The sequence below is a fragment of the Etheostoma spectabile genome, chromosome 17 (assembly GCF_008692095.1).
Source record: "Etheostoma spectabile isolate EspeVRDwgs_2016 chromosome 17, UIUC_Espe_1.0, whole genome shotgun sequence".
Classification (NCBI taxonomy): domain Eukaryota; kingdom Metazoa; phylum Chordata; class Actinopteri; order Perciformes; family Percidae; genus Etheostoma; species Etheostoma spectabile.
In genome coordinates, this window is record NC_045749.1 from 10,751,070 (window position 1) to 10,778,384 (window position 27,315).

At 39.7% G+C, this 27,315-nt stretch overlaps 1 protein-coding gene across 1 annotated transcript; it reads right to left on the reverse strand.

Annotated features, from left to right (window-relative positions):
• On the reverse strand, positions 1-26,532 carry pcsk2 (proprotein convertase subtilisin/kexin type 2). Its single transcript, XM_032541823.1, has 12 exons — positions 26,053-26,532; positions 24,176-24,280; positions 20,486-20,599; positions 19,945-20,053; positions 19,257-19,294; positions 12,784-12,860; positions 11,762-11,850; positions 10,963-11,138; positions 8,152-8,367; positions 6,350-6,450; positions 4,727-4,954; positions 1-1,066 (listed from the first exon to the last, which is right to left on the reverse strand). Exons 1-12 carry the CDS (start codon positions 26,233-26,235, stop codon positions 577-579), a joined length of 1,926 nt encoding a protein of 641 aa, XP_032397714.1. The 5' UTR covers positions 26,236-26,532; the 3' UTR covers positions 1-576.
• Between the last annotated feature and the right edge of the window lie 783 nt (positions 26,533-27,315).

Genomic DNA, 27,315 nt, shown 5'->3' on the forward strand with positions numbered 1-27,315 from the left:
TTTAATAAACAGCTGAACAGATTTATTATAGCATACGTCAAAGATTATGAAATAGGAACTGAGGACCACAGGCTGCTAAATGAATCACATATTTCTTATCTTGTTTATATAAACAGTGCATGTCACATAAAAATATGAACAGAAATAAGTGTCACTGTTTGCAAGATATTAAACTTTAAGTAGAATGACACAGAAAAAACAGTTGGCAGAAGAGAGTTGCAGGCCAGTTAAAGCAAGAGCATGAAAGAGTGGAATATATTTGATTTATGTACAATTCTGTAGAGTGTAAAAAGTCAGGTCATATAATTTGCTTTCTCTATGTCGAACATATTAAAGTTTACACTGTTTTTATCAGGATTGGATTACAAGAAACATTCATTTAAGGTTGGGTGCTAATTGAAACACTTAATAACAAAAAGCAGAGTGAAGAGGAAAAGAGAGGTAGAGAGGTGGACAGAAGGGAGGATGACAAGAGTGTGAGAAGAACTGAGGAGATTCATAGAAGGATAAAGCGAGATTGCAGAGAGGGAGACAGATAAGAGAAAGTGAAAGATTTGGCAACATGCAGATGGAACTTTAATTGTTTTTACTCAGCAAACTCTTCAGACTTCTCTCTACAGCCTCATCCAGCTCCTCCTCCAGCTCCTCCTTTTTGGACATAGCAAGTTTGGACTGATAATCACGTACTATCTGGTCTATATAAGGGGCACTTTGTGTTCCATGCAGCATGAGGGTCCACTCTTTCAGGGCTCCATGCTGTGGTTCTTCGCCCTGAAAGCCCACCTCCAGGACCCAGGTCCCGCGGGGGTCCTCGCCCCAGGTGTGGGTGGTCATGAAGGGCCATTTGTCAAAGCCCACCTTGGAGTTATCATCACGGGGCCTTCTGCTCAGCAGGATTGACTTTGTGCCCATGGGTGAGGTCATGTTGATGTTGAGGTCGCCGCGGCGGCTGGCGTTGACAGTAACTACCGCCTGAACGTGCTCCAGGTAGCGGACAAAGTTGTCCTTCCCCTGACAGGCCTCAGCGGTGATGGCCAGCACCAGTTTGTTGCCAGACTGGATTTTGCTGGGAAAGAAAAAATAGGTTGAGGAAGTTAATATTGAGTGACAGAAGGATGTGAAAATGAAACAACAACATGGGCAGAAGATCACCATGATTAGATGGCTTTGCAGCCCTGTAGCTCAGACTGAGAGAGCAGGTGAAAGAATTAACTCCCCCATACTGCATGCCTTGGAATGAATGAAACACTAACAAACGCACTTGACCTTGTTTTCCTATAGAACCATCCAACGATGACAGAGAATCAAGCCTCTTTTTAAACCTGATCACAGAAATGACTGTCATGTCTGCTTAAATAATTTATCTTTAGTGGGGGTAATAAAATACTCTACTATTTGATCTGCAATTCACGACCACCTTTTATACATAGTGCCACATGTTTGTCAAATAATGTTTTAGCTGCTTCCAGCTAAAGGGATTTTTAATGCTTGCTGTCCATAAGTCTTAAACACTAGTTTCATTCAAAATGTATATTAAATATTTAAATCTACAGTATACTGTACATTTATATTTTCTCATTTACTTAAATCACTATACATTTTGAGCATCATCAGCCAATCAACTGATCAACTGAATATTTGTATTTGATTGATTTTACTACTGTAATTAATATTTTCAATAAATCAATCAAATAGTCAAACTATAAAATATGTATTCAAAACAAATATGAAACAAAGAAAAACTGAAAATGGAAAAAAACATGTGAGTAGCTGGAAACTGCAAATGTTTGACACCTCTGTTTCACATATTGTCAGTTAGAATTTAACCATATTTTACCATAAGTAAAGAAGAATGTCCAATATTACCTCACTGCCTATTAGTGGATTTATACAAGTGTACTGTAGAATAGTGTTTATAATGTAGTCAACTGTAAATCTGAGGCCCTATATTTGTAGCATATCATATACTGGACCACCTCTGAATTGTAGCTCCTTTTCTGTGCATGCGGAGATCTTTTTTCCTTTTGTCACCTTGTATACTGTATGTTCCGACAAGAGTGTTAAAGCAGGCAGGTTTTGGTATTGCTGTTGCATTGTGGTAAGGAGGACATACTGCTGTTCCCATCTTGTTGGGTGATGGAAAGAAAGAATGAGAACACAGCAGGACAGGGGTGGTGGCCCAAGGCTAAGAGAAGACTTAATAACATTATTAGAGGCCGGGGCCGCATCGCAGGCGGTGGGAAATGGGGGTGGAGAGAAGGCAAGAAGGACAAGACACAGAAACTGAGTGAGAGAGATGTGTGGAGTTTCACTTTGAAAAGTGATTAACAGAACACTATGCTGAGCACAGAGAGGTAAGTGCAACAGTGATCTGCTAAGGGCTGATGAAGCATATTACTATTCCCAGAAAAACAGAACAATTCACAGTGGGTTGTTTTACAATAAGTTACACCCTACAACGCATGATGATTGAAATAACAAAATATTAAACAGATGTTCTAATCATATGACTCTATAAATATATGGGCTATTTTACTAACTTGCAATTTCCCACAACTTTCATTTTTTCTCTATCTTCAAAACCATTAAAGTCACTATAATTACTATTATTAGTTTATTAGATTGTATGACTGTGTGTATAACCAAATATGGGTGTAAACATGTTCAGATCTCACTTGTGACCCCAACAGGATTTTGTGAGCAACAGGTGCACAGTCCACATCAGATAATGTGCAAGAGTAATTACAGCAGTCTACCTTAAAGCGGGGAGGGGGATGCCTCTAATGGGCAGGACCAGTGTAGATTAAAAACAACCTCAACCCACAGTGTGGCACTGTGTACAGCTCCACTGATAATGAGAAGTTCACCTCCAGCTAAGTAAGCTGCAGCCAGCCAAAGCAGCTATCAAATGAATGCTGAGTAGTTTGCAAGCATGGCTGTTTGTGTTTATTGCTTTTCTCTGGTGATACACTATCATCAGAGGTGGCCTTGTTAAAATTATATCTCCACCACAATTGAGGCAGTAGAAGCCCTGTTGTGTGCTGCTGTGGAAAAAGGCAGACAGTGCTTCTCCCTACCCTATACTGCTTTTACAAACAGTTATTATTTCAGATATTTAAGGCTTTCTGCTTCAGGGATGCACTAAAACCCATATGAATCTTAAGGGATGCTCCCTTTCTATCTGGCACTGCACTCAAGGGAGGCACACACACACCCAAGCACATTTTCACACAATGTTGTCGTGACTGCATCGTCTGCAGAGCACTGATTAGAGACTAAAATAAGGAATCGGAGGTGTTGATGGAGGCAAAAAATACACAGACGTACCATATCAGGTGTGCGTTTTTATCTTCACCCACACATTGACATTTTCACAATGCATGTGAAAGCTCAGTGTTCGGTCACACACATGTACACACATGAACACCTCCACCTGGAATCCCTTCCTGGCTGTCAGTCTAATTGACAGTGTTTTCGGGCATGCCATGGCGGTGGTGGTGCTCTAATTAGAGTGAATAAGAGGGCTAGCCACAGGAAACCACCAGGCATCACACATGGGAGCTCAAAGACCAGGATGTGATAAATGGATAGATAGCAGAAACCTTGTGCAAGAGAGGAATAGGAAGTGACAGTGGAAAAAAAGGATGACAGGGCACAGAGGAGAAAGTGAAAGCTAGGTTGTGGATGGAGGAATGTGGGAAGGAAGATGCGTGACACAAGGGGAGATATTAGTTAATGTGAGTGCAAGTAAGAAAGAAAGAAAGAAAGAAAGAAAGAAAGAAAGAAAGAAAGAAAGAAAGAAAGAAAGAAAGGAAGATAGGGGCAGAGCCTGAAGCTCTTCTCCAAAGCAAAGGTCAGATGGAATGTTGTGAAAACACCACTTTACCTAGAGGTCTGACCGCAGAATCAAACATTAAAGCATGTGATAAACATTAATGTTTAAAATCTAGTAATTGTAAATTGTAAAGTGATCCAATATCCAAAATCCAAACATCAAATATACAGTGACAACTATGGTATAAAGCTAAATGCTAACCTACGGTTTAACATTTGGCTAAAATGTTAAACTAACAGTATTGAAGAGGAGTTTCACAGTTAGCGAATTAACTCAGTAATGTCCATCAAACAGTACGCACCATAAGCTACAGGTCACACAAGACCAAGCGTGTTGTATTGCTCTAAAGTAAATTGTCCATGAATGTGTAATATAAAAAGTTACATTGTCTTTCTTTAAGGTAAGACCTTTGCACATACAGTACATCATTCTGCAGTGAAGGTGAAACATCCAATTGAAATCCAAACAATTTTTCAGTGGAGGGGGATTTTATGTTCATTATTATCAAACTGAAACAAGACAACACTAGAAGTCTTTTCAACATCATTTTTAACAATTTTGTTAGGGATTCTTACCATAATCTATACAGAAATCCAATTCAGATTAATTAACCATCAGGACATAAGTCTATGTCCTTATAAATCTACAGGACCACCAAACAGACTGAGCAACTAATCTAAATATTACAGGGTTATGAAGTGGACACTCCCATCGCAGATGTTTAATTGAATTACACCTCATTGGCATTAGTCAGTAATTAGATGAGTGTGTCTCTTGTGCTCAACAGTGTTTTCCTTGGATCTTGGTGAGCACAGTTTGAACATGTAGTGTGCACATGTAGCATGCAGCATGTATAGCATAAAAGAGACTAAAATTAGTAATGTGACTCACTGAGCATCCTGAATGGATCCAGCTACACAGTGAAAACGTTCGGGCACAGTTTTCCATTCCTTGGCCATTTTCACCATGCCCCCAGCATCCAGAACACCGTAACCAAATAGGTGGTTGAACTCGAGACCCACGCCATTCCTTCTCCACTGGTGGACTTCGTCATGGAGCTGGTTCCTCTTGGAAGTCAGGACTGACAGGTGCTGCATGTCTCTCCATGTCAAGTTAGGGCTGGGGTGGACAAACAGTCACCAGCAAGCATAGGACAGAGGCAGGGGGATAAAGGAAGAACAGAGTGATGGGGGAGAGACAATATTGTAAATTACAAGTAGGCCTTCAAGCAAAAAAATATAATGTTGAGTATCAAATATTAAAACGTTAATGATTCATGGTTTTGCATTAATGATTTGCTTTCAATTATCTGAACATTAAAGTGCCTGTTCTGTGAGGCAGATGGTTGCCTTTGTCTGTCTCTCCCTTTACTATCTTGGCTGTGTGTCACAGCTTTGTTCTGGCTGACTCCTGCCGTTGGTTCAAGTGTGTTTGGGCAGTAAAAAGGCTGCGCAGTTGTGCCAACAACCCCATGGGTTATTTGCTGCCGGACAGGGTGAGCATCCGCTCCTACCAACAGCAACATCATTATTGTGTGTACAGAGCAAACAGTGTTCTTTACTCAACTCCACTAACTGGTGTCAGTTAATGACAGCAGAAACTTGTCAGCCTTTTAATGTGAGGAATGAAACGTCTGAGAGAAGGAAAAGGCTCTCCTCTGGGATTTTAAGAAGCAGTAATTCTCCAGGTTTTAGATTTCTTATGTTTGTTTAATTATGTGTGGGCAGGTTCACTTTAAGTGGCATGTATTTTAATTATTTTCTGATCCACAAGGAACAATCTGCTCTGAAAGGATTGTAAAATAAACTCCAACTCGTGCCACAGTGTTAATATGACATGATTAACACTTTCCTGTAAACATACTATAATAGAAGCTTTAGTATCACCATTAGCCTACATACAATATTCAGGTTGAGATACCCATGTGCTGCAGTGTTTTTTTATCATCACAGGCTCTCTGCTACATTAATATAGAAAATATATACTAAAAAATAGACGTGAGCCATTCTTTACAGTAGGTAAACTGTGTTTCTCTAGAATTGTCCTGAGATATAAAGAGCAATGATCCAAATATTATTTGGGTCCTTGGCACAGGCCCACAGAGTCTGTACTTTGTGGGCGGCACAATGAGTACTGTTTTGCTTTTCATTTGGTTCACAGTTGTGATAAATAAGCAGCTCTGTGAAAAGTGGAGAAACGTTTTGTGCATTTAAGGAGATCAGACACACAGAGGGAAAAATAGAATAAAGGATCTGAGAATGGAGATTGACAGAAGAAGTCAAAGACATCACTGCCACATAAATGCTCAAGGTTGTCTTGTGATCAGCTCATGACAAAATAGCATAAAAACAGTGTTCTTTCAAATGACATGTTATCCAAATTGAAAAGGCTGAAAGCTCGTTAATGTGAAATTATACCTTCTGACCAACAGACTTAACAATGTGTACAGACAGTCCATCTAAATCATTAATCACATATATTGCAGGTGTGTGAAGGACGAAGTAGAGTACATACTTTGCCTCTATCGCCAGAGCAAAGACACCAGCCGCCTCTGGAGCTGCTGCTGATGTTCCAGAGTGACGCAGCGTGCAGTTCCCATACAGGTCTGTGGTGGCCTGAAATAAGCAAATCACAGGATTGCTCAGTCACCAAAGACTCTTCCCTTCCCGCCCCAAAGATTTACACTACCCTTTAGTTCAAAGTGTACATTGGCTGAGCTGTTATATACACACATCAGCAGACAAGTTGTGTTTATATTTACTGAATAAACATTTAATTATTTAATTTGGTGCTTAATTAGAAATGATAACAGATTGACTGAAATTAGAGGGGAAACCCTAGGGGAAATCTGTGGCTCTGTCAACAGCCAAAGGTGATTTGCATAATCACAAACACAAACACTGCTGCCTTTGTACATTGGGAAAATATTTTTAGACACGTGTATGGAATAGAGTGTCTCGCCGCATGCTAAGATAAAAGACCAGTCCTTTTCACACTTGCTGTCAAGGTCAGGAAATGCTCATCAATTAAAGGAAGTAAGCATCACCTGTCATGCTTCAGCTGTCTATCTTTTCAAAGACGGCATGCTCTCTGTGTCTTTCTGATTCTATTGACTCATCCATTCTCTACGTACATGTTCAAACAGCAGTGATCCAGTTACAGTTATAGCCCATTTGTGTGGATGCTAAGGTCAGTCAATAGATTCCACTTTGGCGTCTCACTTGTTTGCTTTGTTACTTTTCTTTCCACTTATAGAGAAAAACAAAAAAACAATTGCACTAAGGCACCTTGGTGGAAATGAACTCTTTGCTGATGGTTGCCCACAATAAGAACTAAGAAGGAAGAGTCCATAAAAACATTGTCCTATTTCTTTTAATACAACATCCAAATGCTTACTGCTCTGACAATCTACAGGAAAATTATGCATCTGGATGTCCAGGAAGGTAATCACATAAAAGCAATTCCTCCAACTGATCCTCCATTTTTCACAACCAGCAAGCAAATAGAGCATAACAGCTTCTCAGGCTTTAACCCTGGTCTCATCCAATCTCCTGACAGGCCTAGGATACATTGCCTGCTGGGGCAACTGAAAAAAAGCTATTCACATTTCAGTCTATTAATAAGGACATATCTTTAAAAGACATAAAATGTAATGAACAAGTATTGAGTTGTCTTTAAATGCTAAAAGTGTCATAGTTGTATGTTTCTGTTTCCTGTTTTATTCATTTTTTTTTCTCCCATGTCTGGTTTTCCCACTCTTGTGATTATCTTACGTATTTCATACCCAGCCTAGTGTCACCAGTTCCTTATCATCTCATTACCCTGTGTATTTAGTCTCTGTTCTGTCTTTGTCTCTTGTCGGCCTATTGTTTGCTGTTTAGTGGAGTTTGCGTGCCACTGTTTCTGCGTTTGCTGTTCCTGTTTTTTTGGGATTCTGCTTGTTCCCGGTTTGGGATTCTGCTTGTTCCTAGTTTGGGATTCTGCCTGTTCTGTTTTTATGGATTGCCGGTCTCGTTCAGAACTCCTTTTGTTGTTTTGTTATTAAATATTCAACTTAAATTATTGCCTGCTGGCTCTGCACTTAGGTCCTGTATTCTCTGAACCACCTGACAAAAAAGTGCACACACCTGAAAAAAACAACTTCCGGGACCATGGAATGTTAAAAAAAAACATTTTATGAACTTTACAAGAAACATTTAAGATGGTTTGGACTGCTTTCCTTTTTCTGTAAAGCAATTAAAAATAAACTATTCTATTCTATTTTCCCTCCTATAAAAACACTCTTATGAAACATATATGTGCTTAAACACACTCACAACACCAGCCTCTGGGTTCCTCTTGCGTCCATTGCTGAACGTGGAAGCCAGGGTTGAAGAGCAGCTCTCATCGTACAGGGCGGTGCGTCCATCATTGATGGCTGAGTTGATGGAGATTGTCCACATGCTCGAGGCATAACCGTCGCAGTTGCAGTCGTCATAGCTACCACCATCTCCAGATGCCCACACGTAGATGCTGCCTTTTCCTCCACGCCCCTAAAACAATGTTGTCATCACAGTATGCTTAATCAAAGTGGGACTTACAGGTGTGAAATGGGGATTGGGAATTAGGTATTTCACCTGACTGTAACGATGCAGTATGTGTCAGTGTGTGCCAGGTTACTAATAATGTGCAAAATCCATATGAACAAATACGAATGATATAGCTACAGATAAAGCAACTCAGATCAGATGGGAATTTGTAAAATAGATAGCAAATAGATTGAGGTCTCAAAGACATGTAATTTGAAAAAAACAATCAATCAAATCCTTACCCATGCATGCAAAGCTGAACATATTATTCCTGTGGTTCAGTTACTTATTAATAATAGTAATAATCGTTAAAGCGTTCGTGTTACAATCTAACTTTACTGTAAGGGCACACTATAGTTATTTTCCTTTGTGTTTTTGTACTATGTATTATGTATGTTTACGTGGATGTCATATGTCTCTTGTATGTATGTTGTGTATAAGCTATTGGACACCTTAATTTCCCTATCTATCTATCTATCTATCTATCTATCTATCTATCTATCTATCTATCTATTTATCTATTTATCTAATAATTGGGTTTTTCAGTACATCTCTGACATGCTCACTGACTACAATCCAATCAGACCTCTCAGGTCATGAGGCGGTGGTTGCACATAGAATAAGATCAATATAGTGAGGTGTAGCTACTGTGTTTATGTGTGTCTGTTGGGTGGTTCGAGGGTGTATTGTTTTTTTTTAGGGTGGTTTCATTCGTGTGGAAGAGTGAAAGATCTGGGAAAAATTGGGGGACCAGAAAGGAAGAAGAACAGAAAACTACTCCATACAACCCAAGTAGTATACAAGTATTCACACAGAACATGCACAGTAGCATGCAAGCCTTATACAGAACACTCAGTTCTAAACAGGTCCACAGTCTCCTAAGTATTGAAGTAAACCTATTTCCAGAGTTTCTCAGATCATTAAGTAGCAAATGGCAAAAACCTGACCGTCTTTATTTTTAACCAGGTTACAGGAACATTTCATTGAAAAAATTCTGAATTGAGAAATATAATTGACATGGTTGTAGTCATGCCTACCCCAAACATACTCAATCTGAACATCAAATTTACAAAAGCAGGCAACAAATAGAGACACACAATAATATATGGTCCTGTATCTTAGTTTAACTACTAACCACTAAACGCCTTGATGCTGCATCAGTCTTAACATATCAGTTATTATATGTATTTTTAATTATACTAGACAAGGCATGAAAAGAGTGACGCATGTTGTGTCCTTTCTGTTCCTCCTTTTTTGCAATGTTGTATATATAATACCTTTTGTACATTCAAACTCACAGTACAAAGTCATCTTTCTTGTTGATAGAATGCTTTGAAACATTAAACAAATGACTGTGGCTCCACGCAGAGAACATCCTCTTCACCAAATGCTGCACCTGTTTCTACAAAAGGCCAACTGCTTCCCCACAGAACAAAAGATCAAGTGAAGGAGGAGTGGCATGTCCTTCCCTTCATGATACATATTTATATTGCTCTCTATTTGAATTGCAAAGACAGGTTTGAGCATCATTGAGCTCACCTATGAGATTCAGGCCTTCTGCCTTCTGTCTCCTGCACAATCTAAACAAAGTGCTTTAATTTTGCACGGAACACAGTGTCATTTATTTCCATTATTGGTGGTAATTAGCAAAACCCCATAGTTACATTCTGACTCATTTGTAATTTCTTCTTAAGTGTAAATGATTCCTTTTGTTTGCACAGTGAACATCGTGTTCAGCCTACACAGTGGCTTATATAAGTGATCGTTAGAATCTAAGAGGCAGATCGAGATCGCAGAGTTTCTGCTTGATTAGTTGTGTTGTCAGAGATTACAGTCAGCTTTGCTCCTACTCAGCTACCCTGCTTGAGACAGGTCATTTCAGAGCAACCCACACCTGCACACAGTGCATGATGATTAATCAAGCAAGTAATTGGCAGTGGCATTGTTAGCATGGCATCTGTGTGTGTGTGTGTGTGTGTGTGTGTGTGTGTGTGTGTGTGTGTGTATGTATGTGTAGGTGCGTGCGTGCGTGCGTGTGTGTTTGTGTGTCAAAGAAGACTGCTCGTTAACCAAAGGACCTGCATTTAAGCCCCCATTGGTAGGCTTGGTGAGATTTCACCTTGCTGAAGTGTCCTTGAGCAAGACCAGAATGCCTAATCAGCTCCAAAAGCGATGAAAGACTACTCTAACTTTTTTGGTGCCAATGGTTTATTAATAAGAAAAGTATTCTTGTGGAGCTTTATGTAGTATCACACATTAGGGATGCTATGATGACTGCCCAATTGCATCCTTTGCCTTTAAAATGGTTGTTTGTAAGAGCAGTATCAATACAGAGCGTGAAAACCTTTTCATCTTTATATTAGTCCCCACGGGCCAATTTGGTTTTCAGACATCCGTCAAACGAAAAGAATTAACAAGGCTAAGAATCTACGGAAGCAAATTAAACAGACTTTGCAAAGGGTGGCTTGATCCATGTAGGAAAGATCATTACACTTTAAACCACGTTTTGGCACATTAATCTGAAAAACCCTCTGAACAGCAGGTATAACTTTGCCCTACCTTGTTCACGCCATCAGCCATAGCTTGCAGCGTGAGCTCACGGGGTCCATCCACTGTCTTTCCATCATCGGTTGGTCCCCAGCTGGCGCTGTAGATGTCAATAACCTGGGGCATGTGGCTGATAGATGATGCCTCAATGATGTCAGTCATAAAGGGCTGGTCCAGCATCCTTATACCTGAAAGAGCAGGATCTCAGAATAAATCTAACGTTAAAATTCTGGCATCTTATTTTAAGGTTTATCGTACTGCTGCCAAAACACAGTTAGGTATCTATAAATGGGTGATTTTTAAATTAATTTTCAGCTGGTTAGTTGGTAAGTTTACAATATCTAGACTGTCAAGACAGCAATACAATACATGTATTGCATTGAAACCACAACAATAGCAAGGACGTGATGTCAGCTTCATAGCAGCCCACAAATTAAGCAGTCAATACTCATTTTCATATTTCTCCTGTCTTACTCAAGTAAGTAAAGTTCAAGAAAAAATTATATAACACTGAAACATGGAGCTGTCTGGATAAATGGTGTCCTGCAGCTATGTGGACTCTAACTGACCTCTGTGGTCATTTGCAGTAATTCAATGAGTAGAGGTATACCCTTCAAACGTTCTCCAACAAAAAAACAATGTAATGTTTTTCAACATAAACTTATATTTTATACATGATGCATAGAGAGTGAATCACCCTCATCATATCTTTTGATGCTTTCATCATACCATTATCAGAAACACTATTTGCAAACACTGCTGACTGCTCATTGTTTTGCTGTCAAAAATGCAGCTTAAACATGACACACACCTGCCACCTTGGAGTTGTAGGCAACTCCCACACCGCAGATGTTGTTGTTGGCTGCCGCAGACACCTCTCCAGCACATCGAGTGCCGTGACTGGTGATAGCAAAAAACAGAGAATGTACTTCAGAGGATTTGCATGAATTTCTTAAGGATATGTTATGGGTTAACTTTGAGATAAGATTTCCCAAATTAGATAACATTTCTGCTTTTGTTGACTTTGGGCCAGACTTGAATGGGGAAACTGTTAATAAAAGAGGTTTAGCATTTTCATTTCCTTAGCCATAAATTATTATTTTGAATTAGCATAAACACTCTGACGTGTAGATCATTAGCTCATGGAGAGGCAACATTTATCCATCCATTTAGCCATCATATAAATGAGTACGACTGAATCAGTGTTTTGTGTCCACCATGTGATATGTGTGTGTATATATATATATATCCATCCCTCCCTCCGCTTCCCAAAGGGACACTGCAGAGAGTCAACCCCACCCACCCAGCATGCTTTGCTACAGACAGGCAGCTATTTATAACAACCAGCTGATTAGCCAACGGGTTGTGCTTGCCAGTCAGCAACTGCTACACTGGCAAACCCAAACTGATACATCTGAGCAGATGGAGGCATTGTGGAGGAGTAGAGGCAGAGAAATAATATATTCCTCTTTGTTCCTCTCTTCAACATGTGTTGGATGTGGATCCCCCATGTGATTGGGAGATGGGAGGCAGATAAGCCTTTATCACACAGAAGGTCATCACTGTGAACACTGCAGCCCTGAGAGGAGACTAGACTTGTGCACGTCCTCCTTTATCTACCTTATCACGTCCAAGTGAGTGATAAAAAAAGGTATTATGTTTTCCATTGTGCTGTGTTGAACAACAGCTCTGTTTATGCTGCACCATCATGTCCTAATGGAACTATGTGAAGAGAAAATCAATGGAGGAGGGCTGCCTGATTACAGGAAGAGCACACACGTGAACAAAAAACAGTAGGTGTATATAAACAGCGGCCGCCTGGATGAGCTTTACCTGTTGAACCAGTCGTCTGTGTAGCGTGGAAATGGGAAAGGGTCATTGCTGCTGAAGTCATAGCTGGCATCGGCATTCTGAAAGCACCAAATGGATGTATTTACAAAAACAACAACGTTGACATAGAAAAACAAAAGGAGAGAAAGCAGAGAAGAGCATTTCATGGTGAAGCGCTGACCTTATTACTGCATGCTTTGTCATCTGGATGGTTTTCCCAAAACATGGCTTCCTAGTGTGAAATACTGATATCTATACTTTATTAAGTACACGTAGCTATGACAGATTTGCCTGGGAAACAGACAAATCTGCGAGCTCAGGTTTTATTTACTCTGGCAGATGCGTCTGGTCACCCTCCTCTGTGGACAGATTTCCAGCGGCCCCACCATGGCTCCACCAAATTTTCAGTGAATCAACAATGGATCAAGTTTATTAACATTTGTGTAAACCATGTCCATATCTCAATTACTTTACAAGTTATTGATTAATGAACTTCAAAAGGGGCGAAGCTCTGGACATAATGAACACAAATCAGCAACAGTAAGGCCAATCATCACAAAACTCACAGGGTATGTTCAGATAAGTGCCCCAGATATAACCAGATAAATGTATATACATATGCCACTAGGGGAGTATTACAAGCGCAAGATAGGTGAGTGGCATTACACACATTTTACCATAAATCGCATATTCACTGTCACATCATCACATATCTCTCAGTATATGTCATCATAAGTACCTGAACCACGCCCAGAAAGTTTCATTCAAATTGAACACTAGGGGGCGCTATAAATGCAAACAAACTGCAGGTGACATAGCGCAAATCAGGCTATAAAGCACTAAATGTTTGTCCAATCAACACAAAACTTCCAGGAATTGTCTACATAATGACCTCACACATACACTGCAAGTCTCATTGAAAATAACCACTAGGGGGTGCTTTAAATGCACAATAACTGGACGTGGAATGACATAATCAAGATTTGAGGTTGGAATCGCAGCTTGCGGCTGTATTAGCAAGTGTTTTTGAGTTGATCATCTGCTTTTCTCAAATTGTCTGAATTGAAAATAAATGTTTTTAACAAATCAGTTGTAGGCATTTTAAACAAAGTGCACTGTTTGTCCAATCGTTACAAAGCTTGCAGGAGATGTTTTATAATGAGATTGGACCACATGTGTGAAATTACTTTGAAGTTGCTATTGAGAAAAAAGGTTTGAACCCGCGAAAACAACCAGAAAAACAACAACAAGAAAACAACATGTCTGCAGCAGATTTGGAACTTTCTGTTGAAGTTATCAGTATCATTAATAATAATAATATTAATAATAATAATAATACATTTTATTTGAGGGTGCCATTCAGAACACCCAAGGTTGCTTTGCAATGTGTCAAAAAACTTAATCATTGAACAAACTGGATGGTTTACTTTTGCTTAGTCTGTTTATATTTTTCCATCATTGGGTGTTTTTTCCACCTACTTTGCGCCAAGTCCCACAATAATGTGATTGGTTGGTACCACTGTGTTGTGATTGGCCATCTACACCGAGCGGACCTGGTCACTGGTTGCTCGGAACAATGTCACATGCTAACAACCTGTTGATAACTCTTCTTCTACTAATTTGCATTTACGATTTGGTTACGTAAACTCAGGCTAATAACTAACACTGTTCAATGGAATAGTTTAGCATTTTGTGAAATTTGCTAAGGCTATTCAGTTTGTTGCCAAGAGTTAAATGGGAAGATCAATTATTCTCTCATTTTTGTGCAGTAAATATATAGCTATAGTGAGCATGTTTCCCATTTCCTAGCTTAGCGTGTAATAGGTGTACGACAAAACTCGCACTCTCACCAAATTTCCCTTCTGACATTTATTTACTATTTGAATCATATACAACTTAAAGACTTAGGTAAAGTCATTTCAAGCACCGAAACAATTTGTACAATACATCATAAATTAAAGTTTGTTTTCAAAAGAGATTTGAGGAATTTCAAAAAAAACAACATCAACGTTTTAGCTTTAGTGCCAAATTATCTCTTTACACATTGCTCCGGGACAGAGTTGGGTCCCAATATTCGGAAAGCTGAGTTTGTTCTGAACATTTTTATATGACACGTATGGGGATCTGTTATATGCAAATACAGATATAACCACATACAAAAAGTTCAATCCAAGAAGACATGTCAAAATGCCCTTAGATCTCAAAGGGTGAAGAGAAAAATTGTTGCATTTACTATTTTTTCCAAGAAAAAGTCTGGCCCCCAATAAAAAAATCCAACTTGTTTTTGTTAAACAAATAAGATATAACATGACTTTTAGAGATGGTGGCCCCCTGTTTCCAGTTTTTATGCTAACTGGCTGCTAGTGGTGGCTTTATATTTACCAAACAGACATAAGAGTGGTGTCAATCTCCTCCTGCAACTCTGAGATAGACAGTGACTAAGCCTATTTTGCAAAATGTCAAACTATTTCTTTCATACAACAGACCTATAATAAATGAAGGTTGCAATGTTAAGTGTTTTGTTCAAACTGTTAGAGAAGTTGACTGACGATACGAGAATAATGTGTGGTCACAGCGGGGATTTCAAGCTGAGAAAATAATAGCCCAATCACTGCCAGCATTTAATTCCACATGGCCAAAAGTAATAGGATCAGAGCCAACAGCAGCGGAAAAGCAGGAGAAACAAGATGCAGGAGACACATCTGCCAGAGAGACATTAATGTAGTCAACGTAATTACTAGAATATCCGTGTCTGAAGATCAAACACAAACACACACAGAGTTGGATTCAAGATTCAACAGACATCCGAGAAAAAGTCTCACAGGTTTTGCTCTTTATGTTAACACTCTTCCAAAGCTCATTCAAGCTATTGCAATCTCATGTCACTTGGAGTGGTATCTGTTTTGCTCTGTAACCCAGTAACAGGTGCTTTGTGTGGTCATGAGTATGGGGAAGTCACAGTCGGTTTTCATGAGCCATAGAATTATACAGATCAGATCAATCTTTAGGGCTGTTTCCACACTCGGGCCTGTCAGCTCTGTTGGCTGACATTTAGATAAGATGACTCATTCAGCGACAAAGAGGAAGCAAAACGGCAAAAGCATACTGACCCAATGGAGAAACACCATAATTATCACGATGTTGAGCAGGTGACTAGAGGAAAATAGCAATGTCTATGGTGCAGAGAAGTTCATACTTTTGAACAAAACAAAAAAAAAAAAAAAACTAATATTTTTTAACAGGTGGCACAACACCAGTGGTGAAGCTGGTTAGAAATAGGAAAGGTTTAAGAATTGGCTTGACAATGTTATCATTATTTACGAAGAGAACATTTGTGAAGGAAGAAGATGTTGCTCCCAAACAGGCTTTGTGGTCACGAGTGTGTTTTTTGGTTTTCATTAAATGGAGTGAAAAATGCTGAGCCCTGGTAAATAAATAACACAGGGGCATGTCCATGAATCACTTTCTGTGCTTCTCAAGCTCATGTCTTCTGCTATCAATCAAACTCTGGTCTTCCTCAGGTGTCCTGTGAGCAACCAGGGTCAGAATAATGGATTGTGACCAGTCTCAGCCACCGCACCTTTCCCCGGCAACCCACGTCTGTTCACCGTCCTCGGAGCAAATGATAGCAGAGAGCAATGACTCTAAGATGCTGTTGTGGAGACTAGTATGCCATGTTTTTCGGGACACAGAAAAACTAAAATAAAAAAGTTTTGGAATGGAATCTATGGGAATTAGCTAAGTGCCGTGTTTAAGTATACTGTCATTTTGACTTATTGTATTTTACTTACAAAACTTATTACTTTACTTTTTTACTTAAATTATAAATATATTATTATACATATTATAATAGAATATTTCCAGTTTCTGCCACTTTCTACTACTAATCCACTACATTTATTGACTTTTGGAGTTACTGGTTCATTTTCAGATTTAGGTTTTAAATAAAACACGTGATGTGTTAAAAAATGTAGCACATTGCTAAAGATTATACCAGTGTTTCCAAACCCTTTTGGCTTGTGACCTTTATGCAAAAGAAGTAACTTGTCTTGTCTAAAATGTCTATGAGTCTACCTGTATAAAGTAGTTCAAACAAGTTCTAGCTACATTAACATGCTTCTTGCTTCATGCCATCTGCATTAACTAATAATGACATATGTTGTAAAAATACATTATTCACAGGATCCACATTTCCACAAGTACATTTTGCTGATAATACTTCTGTAATTTAACTTAAGTAGGATTTTGAATTCAGCACTTTTACGTGAAATTGAGTTTGTTTGCATTGTTGTACTGATACTTTTATTGGAGTAAAAAATCTGAGCACTTCTTCTGTTAGTAAAAAGGCAACTGTTTTTAATCCACAGTAAAGGCTATCATTTATTTTGTTTTGGATGCGTTGTATTCCTGATTTATTACAATCCAATGATGAAGAGGACTAGGCCCTGACAAAAAATCCTTATGTATCTCTTTCAGGGCCATTTGTCATGTTAACATGGTTGATTTCAATAGTCCATTTGGTGCTGATAACCTAATCTATAATCTAGCAAAATGCCTTAAAGTCAAGGACAAAATAAACCATTTCAAAATGTCCAAGCTTGAAGGAAAGACGGATGCTGTCCGTCTATCTATTCTTGAAAGAAATAGTCATGAACATAATTTTATTGCCATTTCACAGCATCACAGCGCCCACATGAGCCCCTAACACTGTAAAGGTCTTTAGAATCTTCTCAGTCTTGCTTGTTCTCTCTTTACTCCCTCTCTCCATCTCTCATACACATTCAAACAAAAGCAACATATGAGATCAATTTCCTGGTAATGTGACATCATAACATGTTGTCATGGTAACTTCCCAGCAGGGTGTAGAAACACTTGCAACAACTAATTTCACGGAAAGGACATAAAGCCCAATAGCATACATCTGCTCTTTCAGCACATTTCTCTTTGAGACACAAAAACACCTGTCATCTACTGATCGGTGCTGTCATTACTAAGAATTTCTCCAAATATTGTTGTAGCCAAACATAATACCAGTATTAGTCAGGTGCTGGCAAGCGTAAAGGTAAAAGTGTGACTGGATAAGCTTTGTTGCAGGAATTAAGTCAAACTTAACATCATATTTGTATTATAAACTGTCCTTTTTATTTACATCAGTGATGTTCATCGCTACTCCTATCTAATATTAAATACTTAGCAGCATAATACTAGAATCTGTATGTTTTTATGCAAAAGTCTTTTAAAGTACTATAACTTTTGACATTTGCAGGTAAATGTGCCATGAAATTGAACTACCACGTACAAAATGTCTCTCGGGACACACACAATCTCAGAATTAACTATCCACATTAAAATAAATCTTATGAGCTATCAGAGTATGATCATCACACCAAATGGGAAATCAAGAAAAATAAAAACGCCCTTGTCTGAACTAGCATTTGCCTGTCCAAAGTACATACGCATACACGCACACAGATATCCCCAACCACATGATCAATTCAAATCTATTTGAAAGATGGTATAACCCAAAATTACATATGCCATATTACATATTTTTTGTTCGTTTATAGCTTATCAGCTGATAGTAGGAGGTCTTTGTGGGTGGGTTAACAAAACACTATTCCATACACATTGCCTGTCTCTCCCTTGCACATGCTCACACATACACACACTATAGATCTATGAACAGCGTGATCCATCAATCCAGTGGAGCGTGCTCCTGCATCACCCCAGCTAAGGCTAAAAGTGTTATTTTTGGGCCAAGGCTCATCAGTGTTCACAGGCAAGAAAGAGGCAGGCAAACATAGAAGTAAGTGTACAGACACATGCACACCGGATAAAAACCCTTATACAAGCCATATTTGAAAGGATCACACAGTGTTCATAGGAGACATGGTGGACAAGCCAAACAGAGGACCTAAGGTACACTGGTGTCATATTTAATACCTCTGACACCATGACCATGACAGCACTCACTCCTTAACAACACCGTGGTTTCTGTGGAAGGTTTGCATTTGAACATCCTGGATTCAAGACGACAGCACAATGCACTCACACTGATGGATCTGCAAATGTTATTGTCAAATCAACCTAAGCATTCTGCATTTCCTTGTTCCATTTAGCAATTCATCTTGTACTTTAAGGTTTGATCAGTATTCTGGAGATAGAGCATCACATTATACAGTGCCAACTACCCTGGCATTATCTGTGCTTGTGACAGATCGGCCTGCCATTGTGCCTGCCACAGTGCAGTGTGCATTAACATTAAACAGCTTGGTTGGCCGTCTGCCTGTCTCTGCGTCCTCCAGGAATACAAGGAGACTCGGCAGCCATGAAGGCAACGTGGAAATCACCTGTCACTGCCAATGGCACACCACACAAAGCCCATGAAATCCACCACCTGAACCCTGCTTCACTTATTAACAACACTTCAAAGTAATGAAGAAAAGTATTAATTTCAATAACACTGGGGTACTCACATAATTTGATGCCAGGTCTGGATGCAGATAGTCGATGCCTGTGAACGTGATTTCGACATTAATCAGTGATAGGATTAAGCATGAAAGGGAGTGCTTTACAGAGGATAGTGTAACCTCAAGAGAGCGGACAGGAAGTAGGCAATAAGGTGAAAAAGGATAAAATGCTTTGTTAGGCATCGAGAACATTCCACTCGATCATATATGGAAATGTTGGAAGGTTTTGGCATTCTGTAGATACAAGGTTTTCATTGCACAGTGGCATGAAGCTTTTGGAAAACTTGGTCCGATGTCTAATATTGCATACCAATTTGATGTACGGTAGGGAATCACCCTTAACAGAGAATGACAAGTCAATCCGAACGATTACATAGTTTTGAAAACAAATGATCAGTGGTCACCTTACATTTTCTGGAAAGAACAATTTCAAGATTAACTTTATTGTCTCACAAGGAGGGAAATTCGTCGTGGGCACTAAACCCAAAAACACATGATGCAAAAACAATACAACAAATGTTAATATGACTCCAATGGCGTGTAAAACACACACAGAGCAACCTTTTCTTAATATTAATTGTCTTGTTAATTTAACAGATGTGAACAACTTAATTAATTAAATCAGAGCGATGAATATAATAGATTGTTATCAGACACTGCTCAAGGATAATAAACAACAGAACTTTACACTCACCGTCGTCCATGATTGCGATGGTAACTCCTTTTCCTGTGTAGCCCAGTTGCCAAGCTTCAGCCACATTAAGATCCAGCCCAGGGGTCCCGTCTGCCTGGCCTGTGTTTATCTAATTACTCAGACAATATGGAGAACATCTATGACTCATGGCACCCTGGTGAGCCGCCGTTAGAAAATTTATCCATGTGGAGGATGTGTGTGTGTGTGTGGGAAGGGGAGGCTATGGATAAGAACTGCTTGAGGGCGGGAGAGTGAAGGTGAGAAGAAGGGGAAGTAAATGTCAGCGATACAACACGCCAGGCGAGTGACGGCAAGCTTAAAAGTCACGCTTGCCAAACAAGAGGGGAGGAAACTAGGTTGCATGACTGCAGAGATCAGATGGCATAAACAGTATTGGCAAGGCTAATTAAAGAATGAATAACAATGTTGATTCAGAAAGTAGTGGGGAATATGCCTAGCCTCTGAGTAATTAAAGTTCAAGAATGTGGGTTGGTGCTGAAGGTTAGGCGGCATGCAGACAGTTGCTTGACTGATTACTCACCAGATACCACTGTTTGGTAAATAGAGGGTCACTCATGTTTACTTCAATATCGTTGATATCTCTGTAGCCTCGCTTCTGACGACTAAAACCCTCTTGCTCAAAGACATTCTTTACCTGGGGAAGAAAGGAAAATAAATGCAATCAGGGTCTGGGTAAAAATATCTCACAAAACCATCTTCTAAAAGGATCATACAAAGAGCTAAATGAAATCCAGGTGTACAACAGTGCCTGTCCTGGAACACATAAGTAAAACTAGAAATAGGATTTGTTGTGATGGGTGAGATGTCGGCGTGTGCTCCTCACAGGAAATCATCAGACCCAGCTGTGCTCTACTGTACCATGAAGGCAGAACATCATGTAAATCAAAAGGGTTATTCTTTTCCTCCTAATCAGAGGGGCTGCAGCTGTGGCAAAGGCTCCCAAACTCACCTGCCACACAAGAGATGCAGTGTTTCACTACCTTAATCTCCGTCAGTAATTGTGAGGACGACGGCAATCATTGGTACAGCCAATCAATTTAGACGTTCTAATTTGAAATTGCATTCCATGTCCTGTGAGATTACATCAAAAAGGCACCTTCACACATTTGGAAAATCTGAAGAGGTTAAGGAGAGGTTAAGGAAGCATGAGTCATTTCATCTGTGAGTCTGGCAATACCTAAACCATGCCGGAAGTGAAGCTCTCAATTTGAAATGCATTACTAATATCTGTTTTTCACCAAGGTCTCACGGACAGTGATTTCATTTGAAGGTTTAGGTCTTTTTTGTCTCTTTATGTGTGCACGTCTACTGGAAAGACTCAAAACTGGACATTCTTTTCAGAAAATAACACACTACATATAAATATATTTCTTAAACATGTCATTAACAAATATTCCTTTAATCCTATTTTCATACCTGAAATAGTGATGCTAACAGTAAAAAATCAAAATGTATTTTCAACGGTGTCAATGCTACATTTTGAAGACTGTGGTTAAACGTTTCTCTTGTGCGTACCCTTAGCAAATACACTTTAGTGTGAGTGAGAGATACAGGCATTGTCCGGTGTATTTACCGACACAGATAAGAGCGCACAGCAGCACTTAAGATGGCCTTTTAAAAGGCCCTATGCCTATTTATCCAGATCCTTTTATGGCATACTCTAAGCAATCAGGACGCACACACACTGTAAATCTGTAAGCACGTCAGTAAGTCCTTTAAATAAAATCACTATGTTTGCAAATTTATTTTCCGTTATGGAAGATTTTTAAATGTTGCAAATAATTTCCCCAATTATTTTCTTCTCGGAAAATGGCCTCATGTAACATTTGTCGTCACATAATATAATTCACATTCTTTCTCTATCCATCATCAATTTATTCCATGACTTGGCAGGAGAGCTGGCATTGCCCTTGAGACAGCATGTCATACTGCCCACTCACAACATCAAATAAAGCCCATGCCCCAGCATCACATTGCCTACTGCCTGTTTGCAACTCACAACGCTCCATTGCTCCCCTTTCTCATCGTCCTCGTTTTCTTCCAAGCTTTACCAGGAATGTGTCTTTTAGAGTCAGAAGAGTCTGCTCATTCATAAAGATGTTTTCTATGCGCATCTTTATATGACCCAGTATGCCTTAAATAGAGTTTTCAATGTATTTGTCTCATGTGAGCGGAAGGAACCATGGATGGATGGATGTGCAGGGTGAAGGTACGGATGTGTGGATGATCCACACAATCCATGTGAGAAATGAGATGTAATAGGACAAGAGACGACAAGGAAGCATAGAGACACATGCAAAGGAATACAAGGTAAAGCTAGTGAGTGAGTCAGAAGTGGGTCAACATGCTTCATTATCAGAGTCCAATAAAGAACAGGGCTCTTGAGACACTATGAAATCCATCCAATACACTCCACAATACATTCAGGGCTACTGCTCAATTAGACCTGTTTCAAGTATAATAAATGAGTGTGTAATGCATAAATGTGCACATATGTTCAGATGCAACAAACTAGGTCTTTTCCTTTTGATACAACTCCAGGTGTAAACTGGGAAATGTCTTCCATTCTCCTTGATACATGGGAGGAAGACACTTCAGAATATAAAACAGGAAACATTAAATCAAACTAGCTGACATCATTCTTTGCAGAGATGAACAGAAATCAACAACTGCAGTGTTTTATGCACATGAGCATGTCAGGCATCTGATTAAAACCCAGCTTCTGGAATGTCGACCTGCCCATGTTCATGCTGTCTCACTATATTAGCTGTATTAGCTTATTAGCTTTTTGGAGTGGCTCACATTTATTTTCATCAGCACCTCTCACAACTGCAATTAGAGAGGTTAGTCTATTGTCTGCAGCAGGCCCTTCACTTTCATGCCGCCGACGGTGGACAGAGCAAACATACAGAGTTCAGCACGCAGCGGAACGGTTTTAAGAGAGACACAGCATGTATGTGTGTTTTATATTATGTAGATTTGTCAATTTTTTAATGAGTCCATCGGCAGAAAGTTAAAATCTGCAATATTTGGATAATTAATTTAAGACAGTTTTCACTTCACAGGACGGCATTTTAAACACACATCGTAAAATACAAACATGGAACATAACAAGAAAACACATTTTAAAGCAATAATAGAAAATCCCAAACAATCACCAAAAGGTATGTCTAAGGGAGTTGATGTAAGGGATGCAGAGTTGGACTTTGCACTCTTTATTCCACTATTGTTTCAACCTGTGTAGTGTGTTTATATTGTTTGTTTTCCTGTTTGTTGTGTATGAGTAAGCGCATTGTGAGCAATGTATAGTCCAAAGCAAAATTCCTCGTATGTGTCCTCATACCTGGCAAATAAAGCTGATTCTGATGATCCTGATTCTGAATTGAGCATTGAATTAGTTTCATGAGGGTTTTGAGTTGCCCTGATCGCAAAAAACACAGTCGCTTTGTTTTCTTGAGACCAGACAGAAAGAAAGTCAGAAAGCACCAAGGATCTTGCAGCTATGATAGTATAACAGTTTGTCCACAGTGTAGTTATACCAGGTAGGTACCAGACCATGAGTATCTATTTATCTGCAATGACAAATTGTGTTCTTCTGTCCATGATTTCCACACATCAATCACAATGTATTCCATATAGGTTCCAAATACTTATTATAAATTGTTCAGTTTGTGAATGAAAACAGTCCTTTATGACATCATCATCATCATCTGTACACCAAAACGTTTTCAAAACACAGAAAATACTCACACAGTTCACACTCTATACTCGAAATTTCATTAACGTGCATCAACATCAGCATGATGAACACATAATCTCTTCATTACAGAATCTCCCTGCTTTTGAATGTTAATTATATCCCCGTCATACTATGCTCTTATTTCATCTCACTGGCTATATTGAACAATATGTCTGTCATCTAGTGGCTTTTGATGTCATGGTCTGTCCCCGGGGCGCACTGTTTGCTCTGTGTACCATTGGTGTTTTCTGCATATCAGAAGCGGAAATAAATAGTTTGAGTTTTGCAAGCTAGGAACATGAAACTTTCTGACTGTATTGTTGAAGCACGAATTTCGCACATGGACACAACAGCATCAAAATAACCATTGTCATGCCAAGTGAACGGGGAGCTATGCTCTTCAAGGCACATGCGTACAATAAACACACAGTGTGCTTTTCTCTGTGTGCATCTGCGTGTGCGTATGCTTACCCTGCGGTCTTTCTCGAGACGCTGTCTGCTCCGGGCATTGCGTTTGCTCCGCCTCTTTGTAGTGTCCTGTGGGTAGAAGTGAAAGAGCCCCTCTCCAAATGGAAGCTGAGTAAAAAAAAACAAGAGCGTTCGATGGATCAGGGGCAGAAGCAGCAATCACAGAGTGTGTGAATTGCAAATACAAAATATACAATAAATTATAAATAGAGGAGAAGGAAAGCAGGTTATCTTCCAGGTGGGAACACTGAGTCCCTTACTTTCATCGATTATCTATTTTAAGACACTGGAGAACAGTGCTGGAATGAACCATGATAAATCACAAGGCAGGGAAAAGAGATGCATCATCCAGAGCTTTCCCTCTGGCACCGTGCACAGATTAAAGACCCCCTTATGGTTTTGTAACAGCCAGAGTACGGGTCAATCCTCAAAATAATTGCTTTCAGATGCGCCTTTCAGATCTAACGTAAATTAAATTCTCATAGAAGGGCAAGGATTATTCTTGTCTTCCACCGCTCTTTAATTCTACTATTGTTGCCTACAAAATGGATCATTAAGCTCATGCATGTGAAGCAAACAGCAATTACAATCGTTGCACATCCATTGAATGCTCTTTTAGTAAGTCAGTTTTATTTTTTTTTAAATATTGGCTGCTGGCAGATCTCTTCCTCTCCTTTCCTCTCTTTCTGCTCACATATGTGTCTCGTTCTGTGTCCCTGTCTAGTTAATTAAGCAACAATAGAGATAATTCAAATGACATAGACATTGTTTAATGATGCATATCCCAAATATAGCTGCAGATTACATAACCTGGAAGGCAGGGAGGCAGTAGATGATGTGTGTGTGTGTGTGTGTGTGTGTTGGGGGGGGGGTTATCTAGTATATGGAAAGGAACTAGCAAACAGGACAACCACCACACAGGTATCACATCATAATGAGTCACAGATTGAACCAAGGTTTTTTGTTATTGTTGAAGTAACAAAACAAAAACAGAAAAGAAAATCCCCATTCAGAGCAGCGGAGACATCACTCTGTTCACTGCTACGCCTCACTGGATAAGGCTCCGGCCAATTTCACCCACACATTTATTTTGACATCTGACAAGCCCCGCACACTGTCAGGGAATTATTTCCATTGGTTATGCGAGCTGCATTTGTCAAACTGTTTAAGAAGACATGTTTCTCAGGTGTGTTAAATGCTATGTCTGGACGGAAGGCCATATGTGTCACACTATGCGATACAAATACATATGTACTGTATATGTAAGTTTTTTTTATAAATGATGAACAATTTCATGTTAAAATGGTGGCCCTGCATACATAACATACATAACAGAAATGAACAATTTTCTCATCCTGAATTGAATGCATAAACATACAAAGATTGGAATGTAGCCTATCACATTTTTAAGGGTTGGATCACACCTCAACTTCATGTTGTGAGAGATTTAATGTAACAAAAAGGGGCCTCTTTTAGGACACTGATATTGGATGTGTTTGGAAATATAAATGCATTAGGCTTGGGAATCTTTGAGTCTCCAGGGCCATAGGCCACTGGGCCACCAACAAACCAGTGCCTGCATTTGAGTAGGAATGACGTCATCAAATGAAGCAAAAGTGTAAGGAAGTAAAGCCAAAATTAAACCCTGAGAAGCCTCTTGGTGGGTTCTCCGCTGGAATGCGTGTTGCTAAATAGAACACAGTGTTTGACTATGTCTGATAGTGAGAATGAATAGAAGTGCTGTAGCAGTTAATCTGGTTGTTTTGATTTGCAATAAAACAAAAACATTTAGGCTATTAAAGTTGTTTTCTTGAAGAGAGAGACAAAATAAATAAATTTAGTACCTGCTATGCGTGACAATTTTATCCAAGCACCCTTACCTTTCGGGCACTCTGGAACCCATGTTGTGTTGCAAGTTGGTGCGCCTCATCCTTTGCGTCCTCGTGCAACTGAACCAGAAGATGGTCCGTTAAGACTCCTTCAGCAGCCTGCGTGGCAAGCAGCAGCGCGTTCAGCAGCACTATAAATCCCACGGCTGTCCCATGTGGGGCAGATCCACGCATCGTGTCTGGCTTTTGTCACTCCGTTTGACCGCCTGCCCGTCGAAGTGAAGTCAGTGTGTGGGATGCTCCTCGCTAAAGATGGGAGGAGGAGAAGGAAGAGGACGAGGATGTAAAGGGGTTGAATCAAAGCTTTTGCGGACGCATATCCTCGTCGTCAGCTTATGAGACCACTGGAAGTTGGATTTATTTGACCGAGGTGTAGCCGTTGCGTGATGCGAGTGGTGAGGTTGTGTGTTGTGGACCAAACCTGCATCATCAGCTTTCTATCTCTCCTCTTCCTCCTCCTCTCATCTGTAATTCATTTACCCTACCTTACTCGCTCGGGTAGTTTCTGCGCGTGACGTTGTACCAATGGGCTCCGGCGGGTGTGTCCCGTTGTTTCCTCTCCCGGATGCGCTCGGGGACACTTTTCAGCACCTTGGAGAATTCCTCCCATTACCCTCAGAGTTGATGGGAATTGTATTGATTGCTGGCTTATTGGAATGAAAAAAAGGTTCACATAATATTCCGATGTGGACTAGCTCTTTGACCTTTTTGAATGAATTCCTCTCTTACAGTAGAATTCATACAGGCTCAATTCTACAATATACTTTTCAGCCTGCAAATCTCTTTAAAAAAAAGGCATGACCCTCCTTGTATCAAAGAATGTAAGAACAGTTCCAGTGGACTATAATTGGTCATTTGGATGTGAAGAGCAGGTTGTTAGAAAGAACGCTGCAGAAAGACTTCCTTTTACATAGGCTGCTCATTAAAGGACTGTAGCCTACAGCTCCCGGGCTTCCCTTGCTCTACATGAATGGGTTACAGGGCTGCTGTAGAATGATGTAACAGTGATGTGCATTTGTGAGTAGAGAGCAAGAAGTAGAAATTAATTCCAATGAGTGTGATGCTAGTGTCCCTTATACAGACAAGTTTCAGTGAAAAGGGTCATATAGGCTTTTGCCTTATTAATTCAGCCTAAACGATATTTCAGTGGTCATTGCCTTGGCTTGAATAAAAATCTTCCTTGAGCTTCTTCCGTTCAGTGGCTCATTCAAGAAGCCGATTCTCCAATTAACAGATCTCTGTGTGTTATACATG